The following is a 22,457-nucleotide window of genomic DNA, read 5'->3' on the forward strand; positions in this document are numbered from 1 at the left end:
ACCACAGAGATAAATTTTCTCCAGTACGACTGGTGCTCAAGGTGGTCAAGTCCTTGAATGGTGCATCCATTGCTGCTGTAATTGTGTCCCTCCCCGTTGCTACTGGTTTTTTTTATTTCTATCTTTCCCAGCATTATGGACTTTTCCAGAGAGCTCAGTCTTTGCATAATGTGTCCAAAATACAATAATTTGAGCCTGGTCAGTTGTGCCTCAAATATGAAATCTGGGTTGGTTTGTTCTATGATCCTGTAATGGTCTGTGGGAATGATCTTGAGAGATGGGGCGAAGAGATCCTGCCTTGGGAATGGTCGGATAAGAGGGGGCATAGCCCACAGCTGCATAATGGAGGGAGAAAGAGGCTCAGAAGGGACCCTCCCTAAGTTCTCAGGCTGTAAATGTGATGACGGCACAATTGTACTTTCAGACTTGCAAGATTCTGTTAATGCAGCTTTACAATAAAGTAGAATTAGCTTAACTGGTTGTGTTTCCTGTCCAGTCTACGTGGTAAGGCTGACAGATCCATTTATGTGTTTCGCTGTTCACAATATTCTCATGAGTCTTCTCCAACACAAAAGTTCAAAATATGCTGTCTCTTCAGAGTCCCAATTTCACTTCCATAAAGTATCACAGGGAAAACCATAATCCTGATCTTTGTAGTTATAGACCCTTCATGGCATCTGAATATCTTTTCCAAGGTCTTCATGGCTGCTCTGCCAAGTGCTCATCTGCAGCATCTTTCTTCACTGCTCGTTATTGTTGATGGTTGATCCTAAAAGCCAGAAGCTCTCCACCACTTCAGTATCTTCAATACTGAATATCTTCAATACTTCAACACCAATTCAAGGTGTTGGTTATCACCTTTAAAGCCCTACATGGCATGGGACCAGGTTATCTAAGGGACTGCCTCTCCCCTATGACTTCAACCCATCCCACCCGATCACACAGAGAGGGCATGCTTCAGACCCCCTCAGTGAAAGAACTTCGACTGGTGGGGTTCAGAAGGTGGGCCTTCTCTGTGGTGGCCCCTGCTCTTTGGAACATCCTGCCCCCGGAGGTGTGATTGGCCCCCACACTCCTGGCCTTCCGTAAGGCTTTGAAGACCTGGTTCTGCCACCTGGCCTGGGGTGGGGTGAGAATACAAGCATGGGGATGGCTAACCCCATAGAGGCCTCTGCCTTCAACCTCAGGTTTTTCATCCTCTTGGTTTCCTCTTCTTCTTTTTAGTAATATTTTAATTTAAGGTTTTATGTGTTTATATATTTTATGTTCTAATGTTTGTTGTAAATCGCCCAGAGTTCCCCCATTGGGGGTAGATAGGCGGCTGAAAAATCAAATAAATAAATAAATAAAATAAAATAAAATAAAATAAAATAAAAAAATAAATCTTCACTGTCCATTCTAAGGCCCATTGCTGTACCTGTCCTCATTACTTTAGTCTTCTTTATATTTAATCTTAGCTCCATGGTTTTCACAATGCTGCTTGACCTTCATTGCTAGATCTTGTAGATCATTTGCATTTTCAACTATCAGAATCATGTAATTAGCACAGCCCAGGTTATTGATGTTTTTTTCTTCCAATTTTAAAATCACACTTGTCTTTTTCCAATCCAGCTTCACTCAATATACATTCAGCATGTAGGTTGAATCTAGTAAATCACTGATTTCTCTTATTATGATCCCCATCTTCCAGGGAATTGTGTTGTTATTGATGTTATTAACATTCACAGAATAGATCTTAAATCTGTATGCATCTTAAAAGTGACTTGCCTTTGAAAAGTCAACGTTTTGTTTACCTGAATTCACTGCATGCATGAGGAGAAATAGAAGGAGCGGTGTTGTGTCTTGGTCTCCCCCCCCAGTGAAGATGGCCGGGCAGGGATGGAATTGCCCACGTTTACTCAAAACAGGGATTTAGTTGTTATAACTCCAGAGCACAAGGAAACATTATCCTGAAAAAAATGAGACAGGGACAGAAGTTGGAAAGAAGAGATGAATCAAGTTGTCATTGTAGGACAAGCAAACTGATTAGCTAAAAAAAAAAAAAGCCCATGAGTTAATTCAATATATTTGCCTTCTCACATAAATTATTTATCATCCAGTGAAAAGAAAAGGCATTGAATGCGTGATGCAGGGAGAAAACCTTTGGGAAGATGGGCTTAAAGAAACATTTTTGTCTAGGACTTCTCCAACTCTTAATACTTTCTGGGCACTTTTGCTTCTGATTCTTTTGAATGGTAAAAGTGACGTTTTGAGGGGAAAAAAGGAAAAGTGCTCCCTTATTGGTGTGGCTATTTGGAGCGCTGTATCCACCCTGATTCCTCTGAAGGAACCTTTGTTGGCCAAGGTATGGATCAGCCCAGTCAAATGCTGGGATTGTTCACCTGCTGCAAAGAGCCAAAATCACCCGGGTGGGGAAATTGCAGCCTGTTTATTCTGTACAGCGATAAAGAGGCACTCTCGGGACCCAAGTCCCAAATAGAGACACTTCCCACGTAAATTAGCATAGCCTTTATACATTTGTGAAAACAAGGGCACACGATCATTCGTAAGCGATAGGCAATAAGCAGTAAATTGCTCGCACCCCTGCTTGGGCAGAGCCTGCCCAAGAGGGGGGCTCCTTGCTAAAATACTGCAGCCTCTTCTCTTCTGCCTGCCCCTAGCTGATAAGGCTGGTAATTTATCCACAAGAGGAAAGGGGAGTCGGCCTCGAGTCTGTAACGCTGCCCTGGGCCAGGAGTGCCCGCCCTTCGATAAGGGCAGCCACGGATCGTTCCAGGAGTTGGCAGTGCAGCGCAAAGGGGCCCGAAGGGGCGCAACCGCGAACAAAGATGGACAAGGTGGGGTCTCTCTGGCGGAAGCCAGCTGGGCCAGCCCACCCCCTGGAACACCCTTCCCCCACCGCCGCTACGCTGGCCAGAGGTGGTGGAACTCAGGTAGAACATCTGGAGGACGCCAAGTCGCAGACACAAACGCTCTGGCCCCTTCACGTGGCGCACTAAGATGTACGGTGGTTTGTGTAGCTTTGGTTTAGCCGGTGCGTTTGCCCAGCTCATCCCAGCATAGTTCAATCACAGTCAAGCTAACCATGGCTTAGTGTGAAGTGTGAACCCAACACGCCAAGCAACTTGCTTGTTTGTTGCTCAAGATATGTGGGCTGTGATGTTGACTCAGAGGTTTTATTAGACTCTCCACCTTCCATAAAAAGCAGAGGTTTTGTATAGTTAAACATTACAAGGAAGACTTGGCCTTGAAAGGTTGGTCCCGCTTCCCCTGAATTCGCGGCTGGCACCTAATCAGTCAGTCAGTCTGCGCAACCTGAGGGCCAACACTTTGTCCAAGACGCCAGGAACGCGGCTCCTCAAAAGGTGGGGAAAGAAGGCCACCAGGAATGGAAATGCCCCACTGCTAATGCCGAGGCTGGAGCGGAGAACGACTTTCATTGGATTAGTGGCACTTTTTGCGGTTCAGCGCAGGGAGCCCTGAATGGTCACCGAACCGAACTTAGGCAACCCCTTGGCTTGAGATGTTTTGTGAACGCCGCCTGCGTGTTGGGGTGGGGAGAAGGACCCCCAACCTTCCCCTCCTCTACTAGTAGGAACTACATGTCCCAGAACGCAGTTCTACCCGAAAACGATCAGTGGGGACGTTAAGACGGGAGGGGGCGGTTACTATGAAATGATGGGCAGGCCTAGTCCTGCCCCCCTTCAGACAAACAGCGGCCTCAGCCACTTGCCTTTCGAACAAAGCGTGCTCGTCTCCGCAAAGAGGCGGTGTTGGCTCGGAGCGACAGCCCAGGCGGCCTATCAGGACTAGCCCCGCCCACCGCGCCGCGTCCGACGGAACTGGCGACCGAGGCGGTCGCTCCCCAGAGCGGCTCTCGGGCCTTCTCCTCGCCATGGCGCTCGGCGGCGGTTGGTGGGGCCGAGCCGTGGCGCGGGCCAGGAGAGCTGGCGGGCTGCTGAGGGGAGAGGCCTGCCCGTGGGTACGAAGGGGGGCGAGAGCCAACTCCGGCCGCGGCCCGGGACTGCCGCCCGCCTCGGAGCTGGACAAGGCGGACGCCTGGTTGCTCCGGAAGAGTCACGAGACCGGTGAGGAGGATGGGGAGGGCGGGGCTCGCGGGTGACGTCACGGGTGGGGCTGGCCTGTTACCCGGCAACATGGGAATCTGGGCGGGCTCTGCCGGGGCCGCCACAGCTGTTGTCTGCCGGGGATGATGGGAGTTGCAGTCCGTCAAACTCGGACTCCTTCCTTTCATCGATATATAAAAATGAACACACACACAAACACACACACACAAAGTAACAATGCAGTGGAGAATCTGATGTCACGTAAGATCAAAACCAATACTTTGATGGGAATTGCAGTTCTTTTTTTAACGTTATATTTAACTTATATTTAATGTTATATTTAAATTAGCCAAATAATTTGATGCATGTAATATTGACCTCCTAAATTGTAATTAGCTTACAATTTGATTATTTTTTTCCTTCTTTTCTCTATTTTCAATGTTTTAAGTTACCTAAATAATAGGAAGTTAACAATCTCTAATCATATCATATAAATGTGATTTTACTGAAACAATGCAATGTATCAAGATTTATAACAATATAACGAAAAGGAAAAAAATAAGAAGCAAACTGCGATTCTGTGTGCGGCCTCTCAGAAGACCCTCCGTCCCCCGAGAATTCACTGCATTTGCTTTTGAGAAGAATCGCACTTCCTGTACAAGGCGGGAAAACGAGGTCTTATTCATATGTGTGTTTTATTGTTTTTAGTGGTTAAGATGTATTTCTGTTGTTTTGTACACTGCCCAGAGTCACATTTGTGAGATGGGCTGCTGTATACATTTGATTGATTGATTGATTGATTGATTGATTGATTGATAGAGCTGACGGTGCCTTCCTGGTTCTCCTTTCTCTGCAGCGTTCCTATCCTGGTTTCGGAACGGGCTGCTCGCCACGGGCATTGGCGTGATTTCCTACGTGCAGGGCGACACAGGGCGGGAAGCAGCCTATGGTGAGTAATCTGGAGGCTCTTCTGCCAGGATGGATGCCCAGTTAGCCTGGCCACGAACGGCCCCCGTTGGCGTCAGGGCAGCTGGGGCTCCCGCAAGCATGATGGCCAGGAAGCCCAGGTCCATGTTTTTCACCTGGCAGGAACCGCTGGGTGGACTCCAGCAACCTTTCATTTGTAGCATGGAGATACCATCTCAGGTGGACCTCTGAGGAGGAGGAGGATGGGATCCTTTTGCAGGAGACGGGCCATCCCGGCTTACTGTAGGGGAGGATCTTGAGCACCTCTTCGCAGTATTGCCTAATTCCCCTGCTGGGGGGGTTTCTGATGCCACCAACTCGTGGCACCTTCCTTCCAGCAGTTTAGGTTAACTCTGGGTCGTGGACCTGAAGGATGAGTGGTCCAGAAAATCAGCTGTTGAAGAGAAGCGGTGGCCTCCAGTAATTAGCTGGGGTCCCGGTAAGGCTGGTCCTGAAGAGGCACTCAGCGCCCCTCATGGGGGGTTGACGATGACCCAAGATAGTTGGCGAGCCTGTTCAGGACTGTTGTGAAGATTATCGAACCTATTATCAGATTAACCATCTGAGCATTGCCCACATTTTTCCCAGTGAGCTGGATGGTCCAGGAAGAGGCCAAACTTCTTTCAGGTGCTACAGAAGGAGGCCATGAGGGAGTCTGTGACCTCCTCACCTGGGGAAGGGGACTCGGAGCTCTTAGCAAGAGGGTTTCTCTAGTCTCCTTTGGCGCTCAGGCACTGAGCTTTGCGAGTTTTTAGAGCTCAGCCTCCAGGGTCAGTTGCAGCTGAGTTCGTGTCAACTTCCCTTTGTGTAATGTCTCTCAAGGAGTGATGATTTTGCGAAGGAGGAATAAATTGTTTCTAGGCACGTGCAAGGCGAACATTTTGGAGTACGGATAACATGCAAAGCTGATTGTGTTTTGCTCCTTGGAGCGGTCTGAGAGATAATAAAAAGTGTACATGTTAGTAACAGATCAGCATATTTGTGATACTTAGTGCCTGTTGACTTGCCCGATAAGTCAGTATTTGTTTGAATCTGTTCAACAGCTCCAAAAGAATATTTCTAAACTTGGCCACAGTAAGGAATTGGTACCTTATACTTAGAACTTTCGCCATATTGGACTAACATAAGCCAGTGGTGTCATTTCAGAGGGACAAAGGGGCTTGGGAAGCGCTGGTGTGAAGAATTGCTTTACGCAATCTTATCTGAAAAAGATCCAGCTGGGTGGGCAAATTTCAGCAAACCTGTTGAAAATAAATGGGTCACGTAGGTGGCTGGGGAATTCTGGGAGTTGAAGTCCACACATGTGGCCAAGTTTGAAAAACACTGGGCTAACCTACATGAGGTAGAGCATCTGTTCACCCATCTAGAAAATGAGTTTTAGTCACTGATACCAGTAACTTGGGTTCTTAAACAGCTGCAGGATTTTCACACCATGGCTTGTAACCGCTGAAAGCCTGCAGGCTGCAATTTCATCTTTTTCTGTTAACGCGTAGTGCTGAATAGCTAAAGAACAAGAGAATTAAGGGATTCTGCCCCCCCCCCCCCAGGCGAATAGGAGACTACAGTTGGGTTAGCCTTATTGGCAGTTATAGATGGGTCCTTCTCTTTTCCAGCAAGAGTGAACCTTGGCATTTTCCCTCTAGGTTTCTTCATCCTTGGGGGAATCTGTGTCTCGTATGGCAGCGCCTCCTATTTTGTCAGCCTCTTCCTCCTCCGTCGCACGATGATGCTGTCCTACTCGGCTGCTCTCCTGAACTCTGCTGCGGTCATCACGGTGGCTCTCTTCTGGCTGTGTGCCATCTCTCTGTACATCGGCCGGTTGGAGGTAGAAATCATCCAAGATGATGCTAACGATAAGAAAAGGGAGGATGGGAAGTCAGAAAAATGAAGGTCAAAGCGACCCTTCTGGACACGATGATACTCTGCGGAATGATTCTGAAGGCCAGCTCGGTGGTAGTTGGGCCGGATGGCGCCACGGAAGAAAGAAAGGCAGGCTGGCTCTCCTGCAAATGAAAGACAAGCGGAGGTGTTGGCTGTTTTCTGTTTATTTCAGGTTTTCTGGATGGGCCCTGGGGAGCAGCAGTAGCAAATCAGTTCGCTGGGAGGGCAAAGAAGGAAGTTTAAAGGGCCTTCCTCTGAGCGAATGTGCCCTCCAGAAGCATGCATTCTTGCTACACAAGGCTCTCTGATGCTTTTCATGAGCGAGCCTGCTTTGCAACACCCCCCCCCTTCTGCTTCAGCCAGGTTTTCTTGTTTCAAAGCCACATTCAGCAAAAAAAAAAAATCTTGAGTAAAAGCCAGTTCTGTTAGTGTCTTCTGCACAGCTTGCCTTGGCTTTCCCACTCTCGCTTACGCTCCTGACCCCTCCCCATCGGATGCGCATCGGTTCTGTCGCTGGACCTGCCGCTGTTCTGGTCAGCCGACATTTATATTAAAGACACCAAAAGCAAGTTGCGTGCTCTGTACTTCTTTGCAGGAGTAGGGAGTGGGGTCTCCAAGTTGTCTTTGTGCAGCTTATCGTTATTCTTACACACACGAGCAAAGAAGGGTCTTGAGGCGGGCGGAAATAGCAAAGCCACAGTTTTTCTGGAATTATCCCTGGAGGGGGGAAGCTTTAATGAAGGTTAGCTTGTTTAGCTATTGAGTTAACTGCTCACAATTTACTCTGGTCCCTTTAAATTTCATCCCCACTGAATTTCAGGAAACTCACTTGGGAAGTTTTTGATCCAAAGCAGATGTAGGCTTCCATGAAATGATGCTTGTTTGGGTTAAATCATAAGGATATGGTCATTTCAAGGGCTTTCCAGTGGCTGGGGAGGTGCTTGGTGGTTCGATACGGGTTGGGATGATTGGTTAATTAATTCAAAATGGGAATCTGCAAGACCAAAATTAAGACAAGACGCCTCTAAAGATAACAAAAAAGCTTGTCAAATCTACTGAAATCATTTTAGAAGGCAGGAAAGAAATATCTTTATTTTAATGTTCTCTGAAGTCCCAGATTGCCAAAAGAAGCAGCAGAATTTCAACAAGGAATTATAGCTACCTTCATCTACCCAATGCGAACAGTAGATTAATAAAAGAAAAACACTCACGTACACGTACAGTTCTTTAGCAATGAGTTATAGAGGGGGGGAAAAACATCATCCAAGTGCTACCGTCTTCGGTGGGCTCCCTCCCTTTCCCACTGACCTGCAGAGCTTATTTTGAATAAGTGCTCAAAGTTACAGCCTATTCTTTTGACCGCTTAAGTGCCGTCTTCGCCCACATTGCCCGCTCTCACCCCTCTTCTAAGCCAGCGTGCACCAGGAGCCCAGCAGAGGCTTCTCGTCTGTTGCTGGGCCTTTAACGTAGAAACCGGGGAAAGGATCGAAAGAGCTGGAATGGCATAAAGAGGGAGGAACCAGGAGTAGCCTCGCTGGACCAAATCTAGAAGGCAACCTAGTCTGTTGTCGCTGTGGACAAAGGGCTTAAAGAGCGTTTGGTCCTCAAGCTGCTGCTTAACAGGGAGGTTGTGTTTAGTTACTGTGCTATTGCTTGATGGCTAGAACAACGGGCAGTGCGTTTAATAGCTCAGTATTGACTTGATGTTCCTAGAAAACTACCTCTATGTCACACACTGGGTGATGGGCAACTTGGCGTGTCCTGCATGTTTGACTTGGCCAGACTTCATCCAACCTTACTCCACCTTAAGATGGGTTCAGGAGCGTTTTTACCACTCGCTCCGGAACCCCGGGAAGAACGACGGAGTTTCCTTCCGCCAAGGTGAACACAAGAGGCAAGTCAGGTCACCTCATCGGGTGCCTTCCAAATTTGTCCGACTAGTTCCCTTTATCCCCAGGGGTTAATGGTCAGTGTATCTGGAAAGTCCAGGTTGGGAAAAGTTGCCAATTGGTTCTCGGGGAGGGAAAGCAGGAACACGAGGCAACATTCCTAGAAGGGGAGTACAATAAAGATAAGTTCACACGCATAATGATTACATCCATTTGATTTATCCTCGCTCGATACTAATATGGAATTGACCATATTGCATATTTCAAGGACTAATTCAACAAGCCTGAAACATGAGCAAAAAGTTAACTGCTGGTGTGATATCCTGGAATAAGCACATTCAGGGGAGGCATTACGGGCAGTGACTGCCTACTTTTCATTGGCACATATATGCAGGTTATATTTGACAACTGACAAACCCAGAGAGGCAAAACATAACACCCCCTTCCCCACGTCTTTGAAATAAGTCAACTTGTAGCAGCAGGGACACAGGTAAGAAAGAGTGCGGGAGGTGACCTTCTGCACGTTTGCGCTTCTTTTTCCTGCGCAGATTCTCCACTTTCCTCTGGGCCAGATCCTCCACTCGCTTCACAAAACGCCTCATTGCAAACAACCAGAGCTCTTCAAAGGAAGGGGCTGGAGGTGGTCCTTCCACTCCTTTGCACTGAAGTCTAGGAAAGGGGTGCGATGAGAAGGTCCACGGGTGGGAACTTCTCCCAGGACCAAAGACTTCTTCCCCTGGTTTTGAGAATGCCAGCACTGAACTGAGCTACCGCACGATCTGACAGCTCTATTCTGGGCAGGATTCGGCTGTGGTTCTCTGGGCAAAGAAGACACCGATTTGATCGCGCACCATCGCCCGGGGTTAATCCTCCTTGCGTTCCAAAGCTGAAGCACCGTGGATCCCACCACTGGCCACGGAGAAGGGCAGGGTGGAAAACAAAGAGTCAGCGGCCGCAAACGCTCCTCCTGAAATCTGGGCCAAGCCGGCCGAGTTCCCAAACGGCGCCACCATGTTCAGCCGCTGCAGGTGATGGTACATGAGCTCCCGCGAGGTCTTGGCCTCGGCACTGCCGATGTCCATGAGGCTGATGGGGTGGGAAGGCGGCAGCATGTTGCTCGGCATGGCGAGTGTCATATCCGCGGGGGCATAGCGGATCGTGCTAGTCGTGTACAGCCCCGGGGAGCCTGCCGAGCTGGTGTGCGAGCTGCCCAGCTGATGCATCAGGGGGACAACCACGTTGCCCGTGTGGAACCGCTGGAGGACTTCCATCTCTGGGGGATAGATCAGTGGAGTGAAGGGGGTGGCGGTCCCCCGCTCCTCACAGGGGGACCCCGAGAGCGGAGGCGACAGCGTGTCCCCCGAGGAGGAGGGAGCCGCCCGGGGCGAGGCGCCGAACGGCCCCTTGGCCGGACCGCTGTCCATCTCGGGTGGGGTGAGCACGGAGTCTGGGATGGAGACGTACAAATGAGAAGACGCCTGCCTCACGAGGGGCTTCTCCAGGCGAAGCGCTTTGTTCACAGTGAAAGGGCTGCCCTTGTGGGCACCGGGGCAGGTCCAGAGGCCCCCTTTGGCACCAGGCCCCTGCTCAGATTTGATGCTGAGGGCCGCGCCGGCTTTCAGGGCCGCGCCCTTCTGGGTCTGAATGACCGAGGCGAACTCCGAGGTGCAGGGGTGGCCGGGGGCCGCGCTCTTCCGCCCACCGGTCTTGCAGCCGTTCGCCTTCCTGACCGGGGGCACCGTCTGCTGGGGGAGTAGGCCCTGCTCGGAATCGCTGCCGCTCTCGGAGTCCTCGGAGCTGCCCGGCGAGGCCGCCTTGGGCGGGGGGCTGTCTGGCTGGAACTCCAGCTTGATGCGCTTCCGCGGCGGGGCCTCCCCGTCGCTCCCAACGGCTTCCTCCGACGCCTCCTCGTCTGGGTAGCCCGTTTCGGGGCCACTGGAGTCGCTCTCCACCAGGTGGCAGTGCGACCCCACTTCTGCCACGCTCCTGGGGTAGGACTTGGCGAGGGCCCCCGGTTTGCTGGAGGAGCCAGGCTTGCCCTGGTCCTCCTTCGGCAGGGCGCTCTCTGAAAAGGGGAACACAGGTTGGTTCAGCCAGATACGGAACGCCTGCCCGTCCAGGCGGAAGCTCAGCTCGGCCCTTTCCCACCAGCCGAGGGTCTGGATCCAGAAAGCAACTCAACCAGCCACAGGCGAGAGAGCGGCAGCCAAGACGGGCAGAAAGCTAATTGCCTAGTAAGCAAATTCATTCGCTCTGCCTCTTCCTTTGAAAAGTAAGGCCAACGAATTGTTGTTGGCCCAAGAGAGCTTCCACGATGGTTGGACCTAGAAATTGCACAACCAATTGTAACGTGTGCTGAACTGATGGGGTGTGCTGAACTCATGGCTCACACTTTTGCCGTGGGCCATGAGAGAGGAGCTCTGGCGCGTTCTTGCTTTTGCCTCTGGCCTGCGCGCAAGGCGTGCAGCGAGACGCTGCTTCCGGTGGCACCCTTCCCTTTCCCCCAAAGCCCTCTTCCACCAGCAGGGCACCATCGGAGGGTGGCACCCTCTCCCTGGCGGTTCCAGTACAATCACCTTTGAAATCCGGCCCTGCGCTGGGGGCTTCGGTCTGCCTTGCGGGGATCCCAGGGACTTGGAAAACGTCCAGGGCTATGTTCTTACATTCCGGCTTGCTGGAAAAGATTTAAACATAAACAGAAGGGGGGGAAAGAACATGATTGAGATCATTCAGAGTTTTTACAGAAGAAGCTCCCTTCCTGGAACATGAGAGCCTTTGGGGGGCTGCTGACTCCTGCTCCTAAGTCTGGATCTCAGGGCCCCAAGATGCTGGGCTAAAGATATCTATCTATCCAGGCAGATGATCTGCAGATCAGCGGTGCTGGCTGATAAATCGTTTCAGTCAGCCAGCTGCAACTCAGTACACACACACAATGCACGCAACGCTCGGAGCTCACAGTATTTCTTTTCATTTGGCCTACAACAGCTATCACTTGAAAGCTGTAAATACTTAAAATATATAATCCAAATATGGAGCAGTAACTCCCAACCTGGTGCTTTCCAGGAGAGGATATCTGCAGGAAGGGTCTGCAATATCAAGACCACGACTGCAACCCTGCAATCAAAGCCCTCCCCTTTTACATGCATCGCGCATGTAATACACATCTTAAAAGGGTGGAGTTTCCATTGCAGGGTCAACCTCCCACCCCTTCCCTCCCCAGACACCTGTTTCCTGGTACCCGGAACGCAGTTCCAACGGCCACACAGCCATTGGCCTCGCTGGCTGGCATGGATGGGAAACATCCCTTAAGACGCCCGGCGGGCAACAGGTTAGGGAAGAAAGTTTGAGGCAAAAGACAGCAGAGGTCTGTACTAGCGTGCCACAGCTGACCCCCGGCATTCTCCCCTTTCTGCTGCCATATCCGTATAATGACCCACAGAATTTAAACGTTGGGAGGTCATCCTTGGGAGGTCATCCGGTCCAACCCTCTGCCCAGTGCAGAAATCCACTACTCCTGCACGCCCCCAGACGGTCATCCAGCAAGAGAGTCCGCCACCTCCTCCACTGTTGACCAGCTCTTAGGTTAAGACATTCCCCCCCCCCAGGTCCACCCGAAATCTACTTCCTTGCAGATCCACCGCTTCCAGTCCTGTCTTCAGGAGCAGTTCCGAATGTTTCTGCTCCATCTTCTGCAGGACACTCTTCGGATACTTAAAGACGGCTTTCGTGTCTCCCTACGATCTTCTCTTCTCCAAGCTAAGCATATCCAGCCGTTCCTCACGTGCTTTTCCTTCCAGCCCCTTATCATCATGGTAGGGCTCCTCTGGATATCAACAGAGGTGAATATGTGTAGCTCAGGGTTGAACTGTGGAGTCCTTGGGATTCTCCGAGCCTGGTTCTTTTCTTGCAAACGTTTCATAGGTCCCAATTCATCAATATCCTTTCTAACGTGTGGTACCTAGAACTAGGCACGCTATTCTAGATGTTGTCTGACCAATGCAGAGACCAGCAGTGACTTCTCTTGATCCTGACTACTGATGCAGCCTAGGATTGCGACTGCCTTTTTTGCAGCTGCATCACACGGCTGGCTCACGTTCATGATCACCCTCCTCCCTATAGAGGCCTCTTCTTTCCCCGAGGCTTGCGGCAACTGCTCTTCCTCTACCATCCACAGCGAGATCTGGAATCTAGTCTAAATAAAGCTCCAGAACATAAGGATTCTTCCTGACAGCCTTGGGCCCTTGGGTCACGCTCCTTCATCTCCCTGGCTCCTCCGTTTGGCCTTCTTCCGTCTTCCGGGAGGCTTCCTGGAGTTGTCGCCCTCCACACGTGCTCTTCCCTGCTCTTTTTCTGCCACTCTGCAGCCACAGCTGGAAATCAGGGCCCAATTTGAGCAACCCCCCACCCGGCGGCTGCAGTTCACCAGCGCTGCCCAAACTTTCTCTGCTGCGTCGCAAAGGATGGTCACGGCTGGACTTCGCAGGTCCGCCACGTGGGGGCGGCAAAGCCTCTTCAGGCTGCCCACCCCCCAGCTAGAAGAAATGCAAATCAAGCCCTGATTTGCAAAAGCGGGAGACTGCGAGGCGAAGGATTAAAATAACCAATGATGCCGCTCACTCCGCCCGCCTGCCCCATTCTGCAAATCAGAAAAGATCCACAGAAAAGCCAACTTGAATGCGAGCTGACACAGCCAGCCACCTGCAGCCGGGAATCGGCAGAACCACGGCGAGGGCCACTGGAGCTCCATTGTCCAAGAACAAACAGGGACAGATTAAAATCGCAAACTCTTCCTTGTTTAAAAAAAGAAAGAAAGGGTGGGGGGGAAGCAGCCGGGGAGGGGGATTTATTGTCAAGTGTGCAGCAAATCTGGAAGGGTTTCAAATAAGATTTTCTACCAGCCGCTGGGGCTGCAGGAGAGGGGAGGCAACGGGAGGGGCTTTACGCTTGCCAGCGGAGCCATCCTGGACCCAAATTTGGGACACCCCGATCCAGAAACGATTTGGGTGGCTACAGCACGCCGGAGGAGAGAGGCCGGGCGTCCGGCCACAGGGCAGCCAACTTGACTTTCTAAGCACGTGTTGGATTGAGGGGCTTGGTGCTTAAGAGGGGGGCTGTTACTTTGACCGAAGAATTCTTCAGTTGATGGTTTCTGGAGCACTTCGGGTAAAAAAGGCAAAGAGGTGGGGGGGGGGTTGTTTTTTAGGGGCACAAAGATGACTTTGGATAAAAAGGCAAAGAGGATTTTTTTTTTTTTTAGGGTGCTGCCTTGTAATGGTGGGGGGTGGGCTTTTCGTTGAGTGAAGGTTTCTGGAAGCGATGACAGATTCATGAGTTGACTGGATATTGCGGGGTGGCTTCCAGGGGAACGAGGAGTCCGTCGGCAAGCTGGGATTTCTATGACTCTTGAAACAGAACCGCCCTGCGGGACAGCCGCCCCCCCGTCCCCAAAAATGAAGATTTTGGGGGCCATTACGATCTGCCACGACACAGATCCAAATAAAGGCTCTACACCAGTGTTTCTCAACCTTGGCCACCTGAAGATGGGTGGACTTCAACTCCCAGGATTCCCCAGCCAGCTGGGGAATCCTGGGAGTTGAAGTCCACCCATCTTCAGGTGGCCAAGGTTGAGAAACACTGCTCTACACTATAACTATAACTATAACTATAACCTACAACCCCTGTTGCAGTTTGTTGGGAAGGAGAAGTGCCTGACTGCAAAACTAGGGTTCATTCCATCCCTCGAGTTTTCACGGGAATTCACGAGCAGGAAGAACAGCCCAGCGACTTTCCTCTTGTACCGACAGCTCAGGTTTTCGGAGAAACCCACCATCGCGGCCTGAAACTGCAGGTGGGACAAACAACCTATTTTTCACACACTGGTGCAGCAGCCGAGGACGTTTGTTAGGCCAGGAGCTGCCGTAGTTCAGACAGCCAGACGCCGACTCAAGGACCGTGTCTGCAATCTCACGTGGATCGGCTGGAGGGAGCATGGCCGGGCTCATGGTGATCCCTGCCAGTTGGAGCCCTCCAAGGTAGGCAGGAGGGGAGCCCAAGGATCACTGATCAGCTTCAAAATGCACGGGAGGGATCACAGAATGGAAACAGAGAGAAGGGTTTCCCCAGATCATGAGTCGCCTTTGGCTGCTCTGTGCCAGCCCTATCCTCCCAAGCGCTCCAGAACGAAGCCCAATCAGGCTGAGCCCCCTGCAGCTCCCCACGGGTTGTGTGCAGCCCGCAGCCCCTACGTGGTATTTCAACCCCACTGAATTTCGGCCGCCCAGCAGCAGGAAATCAGTGCAAGCTTTCCCACCGTTCGGAGGCAGAACAGCGCACTTTTAACTGTTCCGTTAGCTCTGGAACAGCATAATGTAAAGTAAGAAGCAAACCACAGCTTTAGACCTCCCCCCCCAGTAGAAAATCCTGCTGCCCACCTTCGCCCCGCTGGCTGGGAACTTAGGAGCCGCAGTGCCAGTGCATCGCTCCACGGAGCCTTCCTTGGCAAAAATGTTCGTCAGCAACTCCAGTAGCCGCACAGCTGCCTTTCGCTGCAGAGCCCCCCCTCCAGTGGCTAATTCCCCCCCCCACGCCGCTTCTCGCAAAGGGGGCCACGAACTGCAGGCCAGCTTGGATTTTCACTCAGGTCTGCTGGTTTCTATTTTATCCCAAAGCTCGGGGACCCGAAGAAGACCCCGTCCCTCTCTCCTCCACCCCTGCGGACTGCAACGGGACCCCCAACAACCCCACCCCCTCCTTTGCAAAGTTTATGGCAGCTGTGGGGAGAGGGAGGCAAGGAAGCCTCCACGCAGGGAGGCTGCAAGAAAGTTAATTAGGCTCTAATTACAGCTCTAATTAACTAAAATACTAATCACCCTGACAAATCATACATTAGTATCGGCAATTGCTTACAGGATTAGCATAATAATGCTTCCTTTTGCTTTATCGAGAGGGAAAGGAGAAAGCAGGCATTAATAACCATCTGGGATGGCCATTCACACAGTCCTTTTATCCCTGGAAGAGCAAGCAGCAGGGAATGGAGAGACAAAAACGCTCCGCAGAGGCGATTCTGGAGCTCTTCAGCCGGCTTTAAAGGGTCCAGCTGGGTGGGGAGGACCGGAGGGGCTCGGGGGCAGCAATCCTGGGGTGGGGACAGAGCAGGACCGACCGAGAGCTGAGCCAGAACGGTGCGCCGGTGGAGAAATCCAGAATCCTGGTGGCCTCCGTTTTTTTCCTCAGACAAGACCCTCCAAACAGAAATCACGCACCGCAGGGAGGAAGCTAGCCTGCTGTGCCACGAGAATGCCTGCAGAGGCTTCGTTTCTGCTTTAAGGGAAATGCCCGTCTCATGTGGAAAAGAGCAGGTGTCACGTTCAAAAAGTGTCGGAGCAAATCCTTCTGGGCCTTCTCTGTTCACCTGAAGAACAATGGAATAACTGGGGCGGGGGGAGGCCCCAAGCCCAAGGACCCCTGTGGTCAGGAGCTGACCCTCCCCCAGCCCAACATCGGTATTACACATCTGCAGGCACAGCTCCAGCTACACCCTGGGCAGTGGACTAGAAGTGGCGCGAAGAGGACAAACCGGAGCATCAGGCTCACCTGAGGATGTAGTTCACCCAAACCATGTTTTTCTCGCTTGGATTCTTGACGTTGATGGAGATGGTGGCACAGGACTGGACCCACACAAACCCCCCGCTCTTCTGCAGCCAGCGGTAGTAGCGGGTCACCACCTGCCCCTTGTTTAACACTAGAGGGTGGAGAAACAACAGAGTTAATGCCGGCGAAGAAGAGTGAAAGTAACTACAGCTCTATTCACACGTCTGCAGGTAGTTATTACCTGCAGAAACAGGTGGGGGCATTTTCCTGAACTCTGCCCTCTTGTACCTCTTGAAGAGGGAACAGCGTCTCCCTCACAGAGACAAGTTACTTCTAAGAGAAGAGGGTGTCTGTTGCTCAGGTTTGAAACGGGGCGTTTTTGGTGCTGAGCTCGGCGGTTTGCTTGTGGACGTGGCATTGCCCAACCGGGTAGCATCATCCGTGGAAGGGAGTGTGGAGTTCGCCGCCCCACCAGCACTGATGATGTTACCCAGGTCGGTAATGAAACGTCTGCAAGCAAACCACCGAGCTCAGAGAGCACCAAGAACTTCACAAACAAATTTATTTATTTTATCATATTTATATGATATATTAAATATTAAATTACTTGCAGACAGTTGCATTTCTTTTCCCAATGGGGGACCCTTTCTTGGAGGGGGAAGCGCGGTATAAATCATTCAAAAATCATTTTCCAGACAGCTTCACAAAAACTATTGTGATGCACAGGGAGACTGGTGGAGCCCCCCTAGACAGGAGAAGTGCCCCTCGGTGCAGCTTGCGGCCCTGCTGGCGGAGAGATGTCTGTTGTTCCTGCCCTCTTTTACCCTCTTTGTTTTACTGGTTTTATTGTAATTTCTTTGTTTTTTGATTGTTGTGAGCCGCCCAGAGTTTTTGGGACTTGGGTAGTATACTACGACTTGTAATGATAATACGGCTGGCCAGGAAAGGAGAGGGTTAGGGATAGCACCCTCTGGTGCTATCCAGCCAGGGGCCCTGGATCCCGTAAGTCCCAACACGCCATTGCGCCCTTCTGGGTCCACATACAGTCCAAGTGGCTCTGCTGGATTCCTTCCACGTCTTCTCCATGGATGAACCGGTAGCAGCTTTTCCCAACAAGCTCCGAGGGACATAAGTCCATGTAGTCAGTGATCCTGGAGAAGAGAAGGGGGAGGAGGAACCCTCACATCATCCCAGACAATGGATGCCCAGCCTTGGTTTGAAAGCCTCTGGGGACGGAGCCCTCACAACTCCCGGAGGCAGACTGTTCCCCGCTTCAAAGCTCTCATGGCCAGTGAGAATTTGGGTTTCTTTCTCCTCCCTCTCAAAACACGTCACATCTACTTGATGATTTACAGAGCAGTCCCTCAAAACGGCAGGAAGCTTGGTCAGCAGGTGTCACCGAACTTGGTCATCAAGTTTCACCAGAGCTGGACTGTGGACTGCAAAATGTGGCTTGGAGGGCCATTTCCAGTCCTGGCTAAGTCAGCCGGTTGCAGAAGTTGCAATTCAAAGCTAGTCCCATCCCAAAACTGGGAGGGCTCTGGGCATGCCATGCGCTCCTCTGGGCTTCACTTCCGCCTCTGGTTTTTAAGCCGTCCCTGAAAGCATCCAGCCCCCCTCCGCCATGACAAGCAACCGGCCAGCCGTCTCCTGAACCCACCTGCTCTCACAGTACACGATCTGCAAGTCCATGTTGACCCGGAAGACGAACATGTGGCATTCAATGCGCACCTCGCTGAGAGTGGAGGGGGGCAGGGTGTGGGCCAGCGCCACCAGCCCCAGCACCCGGCCCAGCACCGAATGCGCGTGGGGGAAGGACGGCCGTCGGGGACGGAGGCGGCCCGTGACGTGGATCACCTGCAGAGCAAAAGGAAGGGCATGCAGCGGATCAGGGCCTTGGAGAAAGGCTCTGCCCCACAGGGGGCTATGGAGCCAAGGAAGCCTCTGGGGAACAACGACAGCTGCTAGAAGAGTTCCGCTAGCCCTGCCCAGGAGTGGGGCGCAGGAGCCAAGAGCCCCTCCAGGCAGGCTTCGTTCTTAAGAAGGGGGCGCGGAGCTCTAAATCCTGGCCTAAAGGTAACCCAAGTCCTCCATCAGAAAATGAGAGATTGCGCAAGAGCAAAGATGAGCCAAGCTCGCATTGGTCCCCGGCAGGATTGTGCCCCGCGTCTGCTGCTGGGGGAGGGTTGGCATCCGTACAGACCACCGAAGCGTGCCTCCCTATTAACAGGAGCTCTGCTTCGGAAATCTCACCGCCAACTGTCCGCATCAGGTCAAGCTTATTCTGGTTGACTTCATGACCTGGTTCTCATTCTGATGCACTGATCTTGCACTGTTCCCCCCCTTGCCCCCGTAAAGCTGGTGGTCAACAGAGATGCCCGCTAATAAAACTGAAGCTGCTTGCGGGGAGGGAGAAAAGAGACCGCCCCCCCCAGGTCTGGGAGTGCCCGTTACCTTATAGCCCGAGGTCTTGATGTGAAGTCCTCTCTTGGTCAAAGTGGACTTCAGGCGGATGAAGAAGGAGCGTTCTAAGACGTTGCCTTCGGCGGTACGGGAGCTGGAAGGGTCTGAAGCACAAGGAGGGGTCAGCCTCGCTGCTCCCATCCGTGCCACAGATAACATCGGGGAGACAAGAAAGACTGAATTCTTTCACAGAAAGCCTCGGCTGAGTCATCACCAGCATCTCCTCCTCCTCCTCCTCAGCCTTCAGGGAAAGGGTAGGCTTCAACCAGAGCCAGTAAACGCTTAGACCTCGTCGCTCGGTACAAACGTCGTACGCCGCCAACTCAGCAGCTGACAACATGCGCTGAAGTTAGTGGCTAATAAAGAGCTGGATCCAGGGGGCAGATGATGATGATGATATATTTATATGCCATGCTTTCTTCCCGGATCTACTATGGGCAGACTTTTTTCCTTGGTGCCCCATCGATGCTTTGGGGCAGGGGCAGGGGGTCTGGCTGATCCAGGGCAAGGAAGCAAGAGGTGGTGGACCCTCAGCCAACTCCTGGAGGACTCTTTCTTCTGAGGACTCACTCCTGACAGCAGGCTGATCTCGTATTCTCTTTCACTTCCCGTCTTGGTATAAATCTTTAACAAGTTCCCCAGATAAAAGCCGAGCGAGCAACCATCAAGTGAGAAGGCGACCCAAGAGGCCATTTCATCCTCTCTGCCCATTGTTCACTTGGTGGGGGGGAGAGGAAGAAGAGGAGGTGAAGCGGAGCCCCCAAAGGCCACGGACACCACAAGGTCAGATCTGGGACCGAAAGGGACTCACCACCTCACCCCAGACAGCCCTGGAAGGTGGCAAATTCCAAATCAGACCACCACAAAGAGGTTTACTCGGAAGTAAGGGCACACAGAACCCAGTCAGAACAAAGGAGCAATGCCTTACGTTTGGGGTGCGGCTCCCCCCCCACCCCCACAACACTAAGCTATGATTTATTCAAGCTGATTCTTAAATAAGACGCAACTGGCCGGGTTCAGGTATGGTGATAAACCAAATCAAACAATGTTACGGTATACGGAATACAATGGCTTTGGGCTCTGGTGCCCAGAGAAAAATCCATGGCTTGTTGGAATTCTGTTTTGTTCAGTAAGCCACAGTTGGCTGGGTTCATGCAGTATTCTTAGCCACAAATCATGGCTTAAAATCACCATGGTTGGAGACGCTCTGTGGTACATCAAAACCATGGGAGCCACCTTATGGCCACCAGGAAGTGTGAGCCCAGTCATTGGGCCATTCCCAATTAGCACAGTGCTCTCCAAATGTGCTGGGCTATCATGAGGATGATGGGAATTGTAGTCAACTCTCTTGAGGATTCCAGGCTGAGATGCTTGCTCTGCAGTCTAGCTGCCCAGATGCTTTCCTTCCAGCTGTTGGCTGTAAATCCACATTTCACCCCTCTGCCCCCACCTGCCTTTCCACTTTTATCCTCATGGGCAGCTGTTGACCCAACACTCCTCTGGAGGACATCAGGTGGAGAACATCAGACCCAACATGCTCTTTGGCTCCTGAAGAGCACTTGCCCCCCATTCAATACTGCTTTCACTTCACTTGTTGATAGGTTGTCCACTAGCCCCCAGCCTTCACTAGTCCACCAACAAGAATTCCCCACATCACAGAGGAGATACTGTAGGTGTTTCCCTGTGAATGCAGAAGGTTAGGATGGAAAAGGAAGGTGAGAACCCACCAAAACAGGGGAGGGAGCAAGGTTTGACTCCCAAAGATTAGCCTGCACTAATCTTGGGTCCCTCAGACAAAATTCTCTGCACCCTCCTGGCCCTACAATTGCTTGAAGGAGATGGTGAGACTTCCGTTAGCTTCTCTTGAACCTCTCTGGGTGTAGCACAGGGCTCTGGACTACTCACACAGCTGACAGAGGTAACAGGGCATCTCTGAGCACGTGCTAAGTCCCTCCCGATTGGATGGATTACCAGGCCAGCCCTCAAGCATGCTTCAGTCCAGGCAACTGGGCTTCCCTCCTCCAGTGGTCAAAGAGATTTACCTGATTCAGGACCTTCTGACAATCCAGAGGGTGAAGCCGAGGAGCCCAGAAGGGATGCTTTGGGGCGATTTGGGTGAGCGGGGCCCAAGGGAGCCTTCAGGCCCAGCTGTTCAGCCACTTCCAGGTGGTCTCCAGGGTGGACGTAATCAAAGATGCTGCTCCCGGTCAGCTCCACCTGGAAGACCAAGAGATCCACAAAGGTCAGGGAGGGGATTGTCTTGACGCCTCCAACAGCTCTGGAGCCCACCCAGGGTCCTCCCCCCAAGTATAAACCATAAAATAATGTACAAATACAAAAAAATGGTAAGTCATTAAATATGTAGAGTGCAATTATTTATCACTTGATTTTATTTTTATTTATTCAGGTTTCCGATTTGTTCCAATCAGAAGGTTCTGAGCAACTTGCCATCTGCCTCCAGCAATAGGATTAAAAATCACACAGAACCACAAGGAACAGAAGACACCCCCAAGAGAGTGCTCCCACACGCCCCTGGGAAGAGCTGATGTAATGTCTCCTTCATTTCCATACCTTTGATTTCAATTAAGTCATTTAAAAGTCAAATTCAGCCAAGTTCTTCTTTGTCCTGGCCACTCCCAGCCTCTTTGCCCCACCTTTGTTTTGGGAGGGGGCTCCCTGCATGTCATTCAAAGGCCAAGCCACGCTTTCCATGCAAAGAAAGAGCCCTAGCCGGGCTTTAAGGCATCCTGCATTTCAAGCCATTCCTTTGGCTGCTAGGTTTCCTGCTGCGGGGCATTTAGGGAATACTGTACATTCTTCCTGCAAATGCAACGGATTGTCTTGGCCCTTCGTGGAAGAGCCATGCACCGTGCAAGTGCCGGACTTCTGCAGACAAACGTCCAACGTGGTATTAACTGCACAAGCCTTCTGAGCACATCAGGCAGGTTTGCGGCCCTCATTGTCCCAGCAGGCTTGAGCAGGGGCAGGAAATGCAGTGAAATGTCAGAAGTCCCCATCGCTTTTCTGAGCCTTCGGACTGGCAAGAACCAACAACCCCAGACAGGGAGGTCCTGCTGACTGGATTTCGGCACGCCTGGAATCAAGGTTTCCTTGGTGCAGAACTACGCTGCCCCACAGCTGCCTCGAGGGGGGCAGAGGCTGGAACTGTGCTCACCACGTATCTGGAGGCATCCAGTTGGGGAACGCGAGGGAGGGAGGGAGGGAGAAGAGAGAGAAAGAGGAGAGAAAGAGAGGAAGGAAGGAAGGAAGGAAGGAAGGAAGGAAGGAAGGAAGGAAGGAAGGAAGGAAGGAAGGAAGGAAGGGAGGGAGGGAGGGAGGGAGGAGAGAAGGAGGAGAAGGAGAAGGAGAAGGAGAAGAGAGAGAAAGAGGAAGGAAAGAAGGAGAGAAAGAAGGGAGGGAGGAAGGAAGGGAGGGAGGGAGGGAGGGAGGGATACAAATCTTGGGAACCGTAATCAAATGAAATCTTAAGTTCTTCTCTCTATATTCAGACCCCTGGTCTACTTCATACCAGCCCAGGAAGGATCCTGTGACCTTCCGAGCGCAAAGCGGCCCACCCTCCCGCTAAACTCCTTGCTCAAAG

General features: G+C 51.7%; 2 protein-coding genes across 2 annotated transcripts in view; one reads left to right on the plus strand and one right to left on the minus strand.

The window, feature by feature from the left end:
* Positions 1 to 3,813: 3,813 nt before the first annotated feature.
* Positions 3,814 to 7,483, plus strand: TMEM160 (transmembrane protein 160). The gene is made up of 3 exons (XM_007435152.4): positions 3,814 to 4,088; positions 4,924 to 5,016; positions 6,677 to 7,483. Exons 1-3 carry the CDS (start codon positions 3,896 to 3,898, stop codon positions 6,919 to 6,921), a joined length of 531 nt encoding a protein of 176 aa, XP_007435214.2. The 5' UTR covers positions 3,814 to 3,895; the 3' UTR covers positions 6,922 to 7,483.
* A 615-nt stretch (positions 7,484 to 8,098) lies between these two features.
* NPAS1 (neuronal PAS domain protein 1) overlaps positions 8,099 to 22,457 on the minus strand; it is a 40,733-nt gene continuing 26,374 nt past the window's right edge. The window contains exons 5-11 of the mRNA XM_088140163.1: positions 20,899 to 21,073; positions 18,848 to 18,960; positions 18,054 to 18,250; positions 17,438 to 17,544; positions 16,397 to 16,544; positions 11,380 to 11,477; positions 8,099 to 10,868 (exon numbers count right to left, since the gene is read on the minus strand). Coding sequence (XP_087996289.1) covers positions 9,667 to 10,868; positions 11,380 to 11,477; positions 16,397 to 16,544; positions 17,438 to 17,544; positions 18,054 to 18,250; positions 18,848 to 18,960; positions 20,899 to 21,073 — 2,040 coding nt within the window. The 3' untranslated portion in view covers positions 8,099 to 9,666. The remainder of the gene's footprint in view (positions 10,869 to 11,379; positions 11,478 to 16,396; positions 16,545 to 17,437; positions 17,545 to 18,053; positions 18,251 to 18,847; positions 18,961 to 20,898; positions 21,074 to 22,457) is intronic.

Source organism: Python bivittatus, unplaced genomic scaffold (genome assembly GCF_059951505.1).
Source record: "Python bivittatus isolate LINGU-HERP-01145 unplaced genomic scaffold, Pbiv_v1 ctg000310_np1212, whole genome shotgun sequence".
Lineage (NCBI taxonomy): Eukaryota > Metazoa > Chordata > Lepidosauria > Squamata > Pythonidae > Python > Python bivittatus.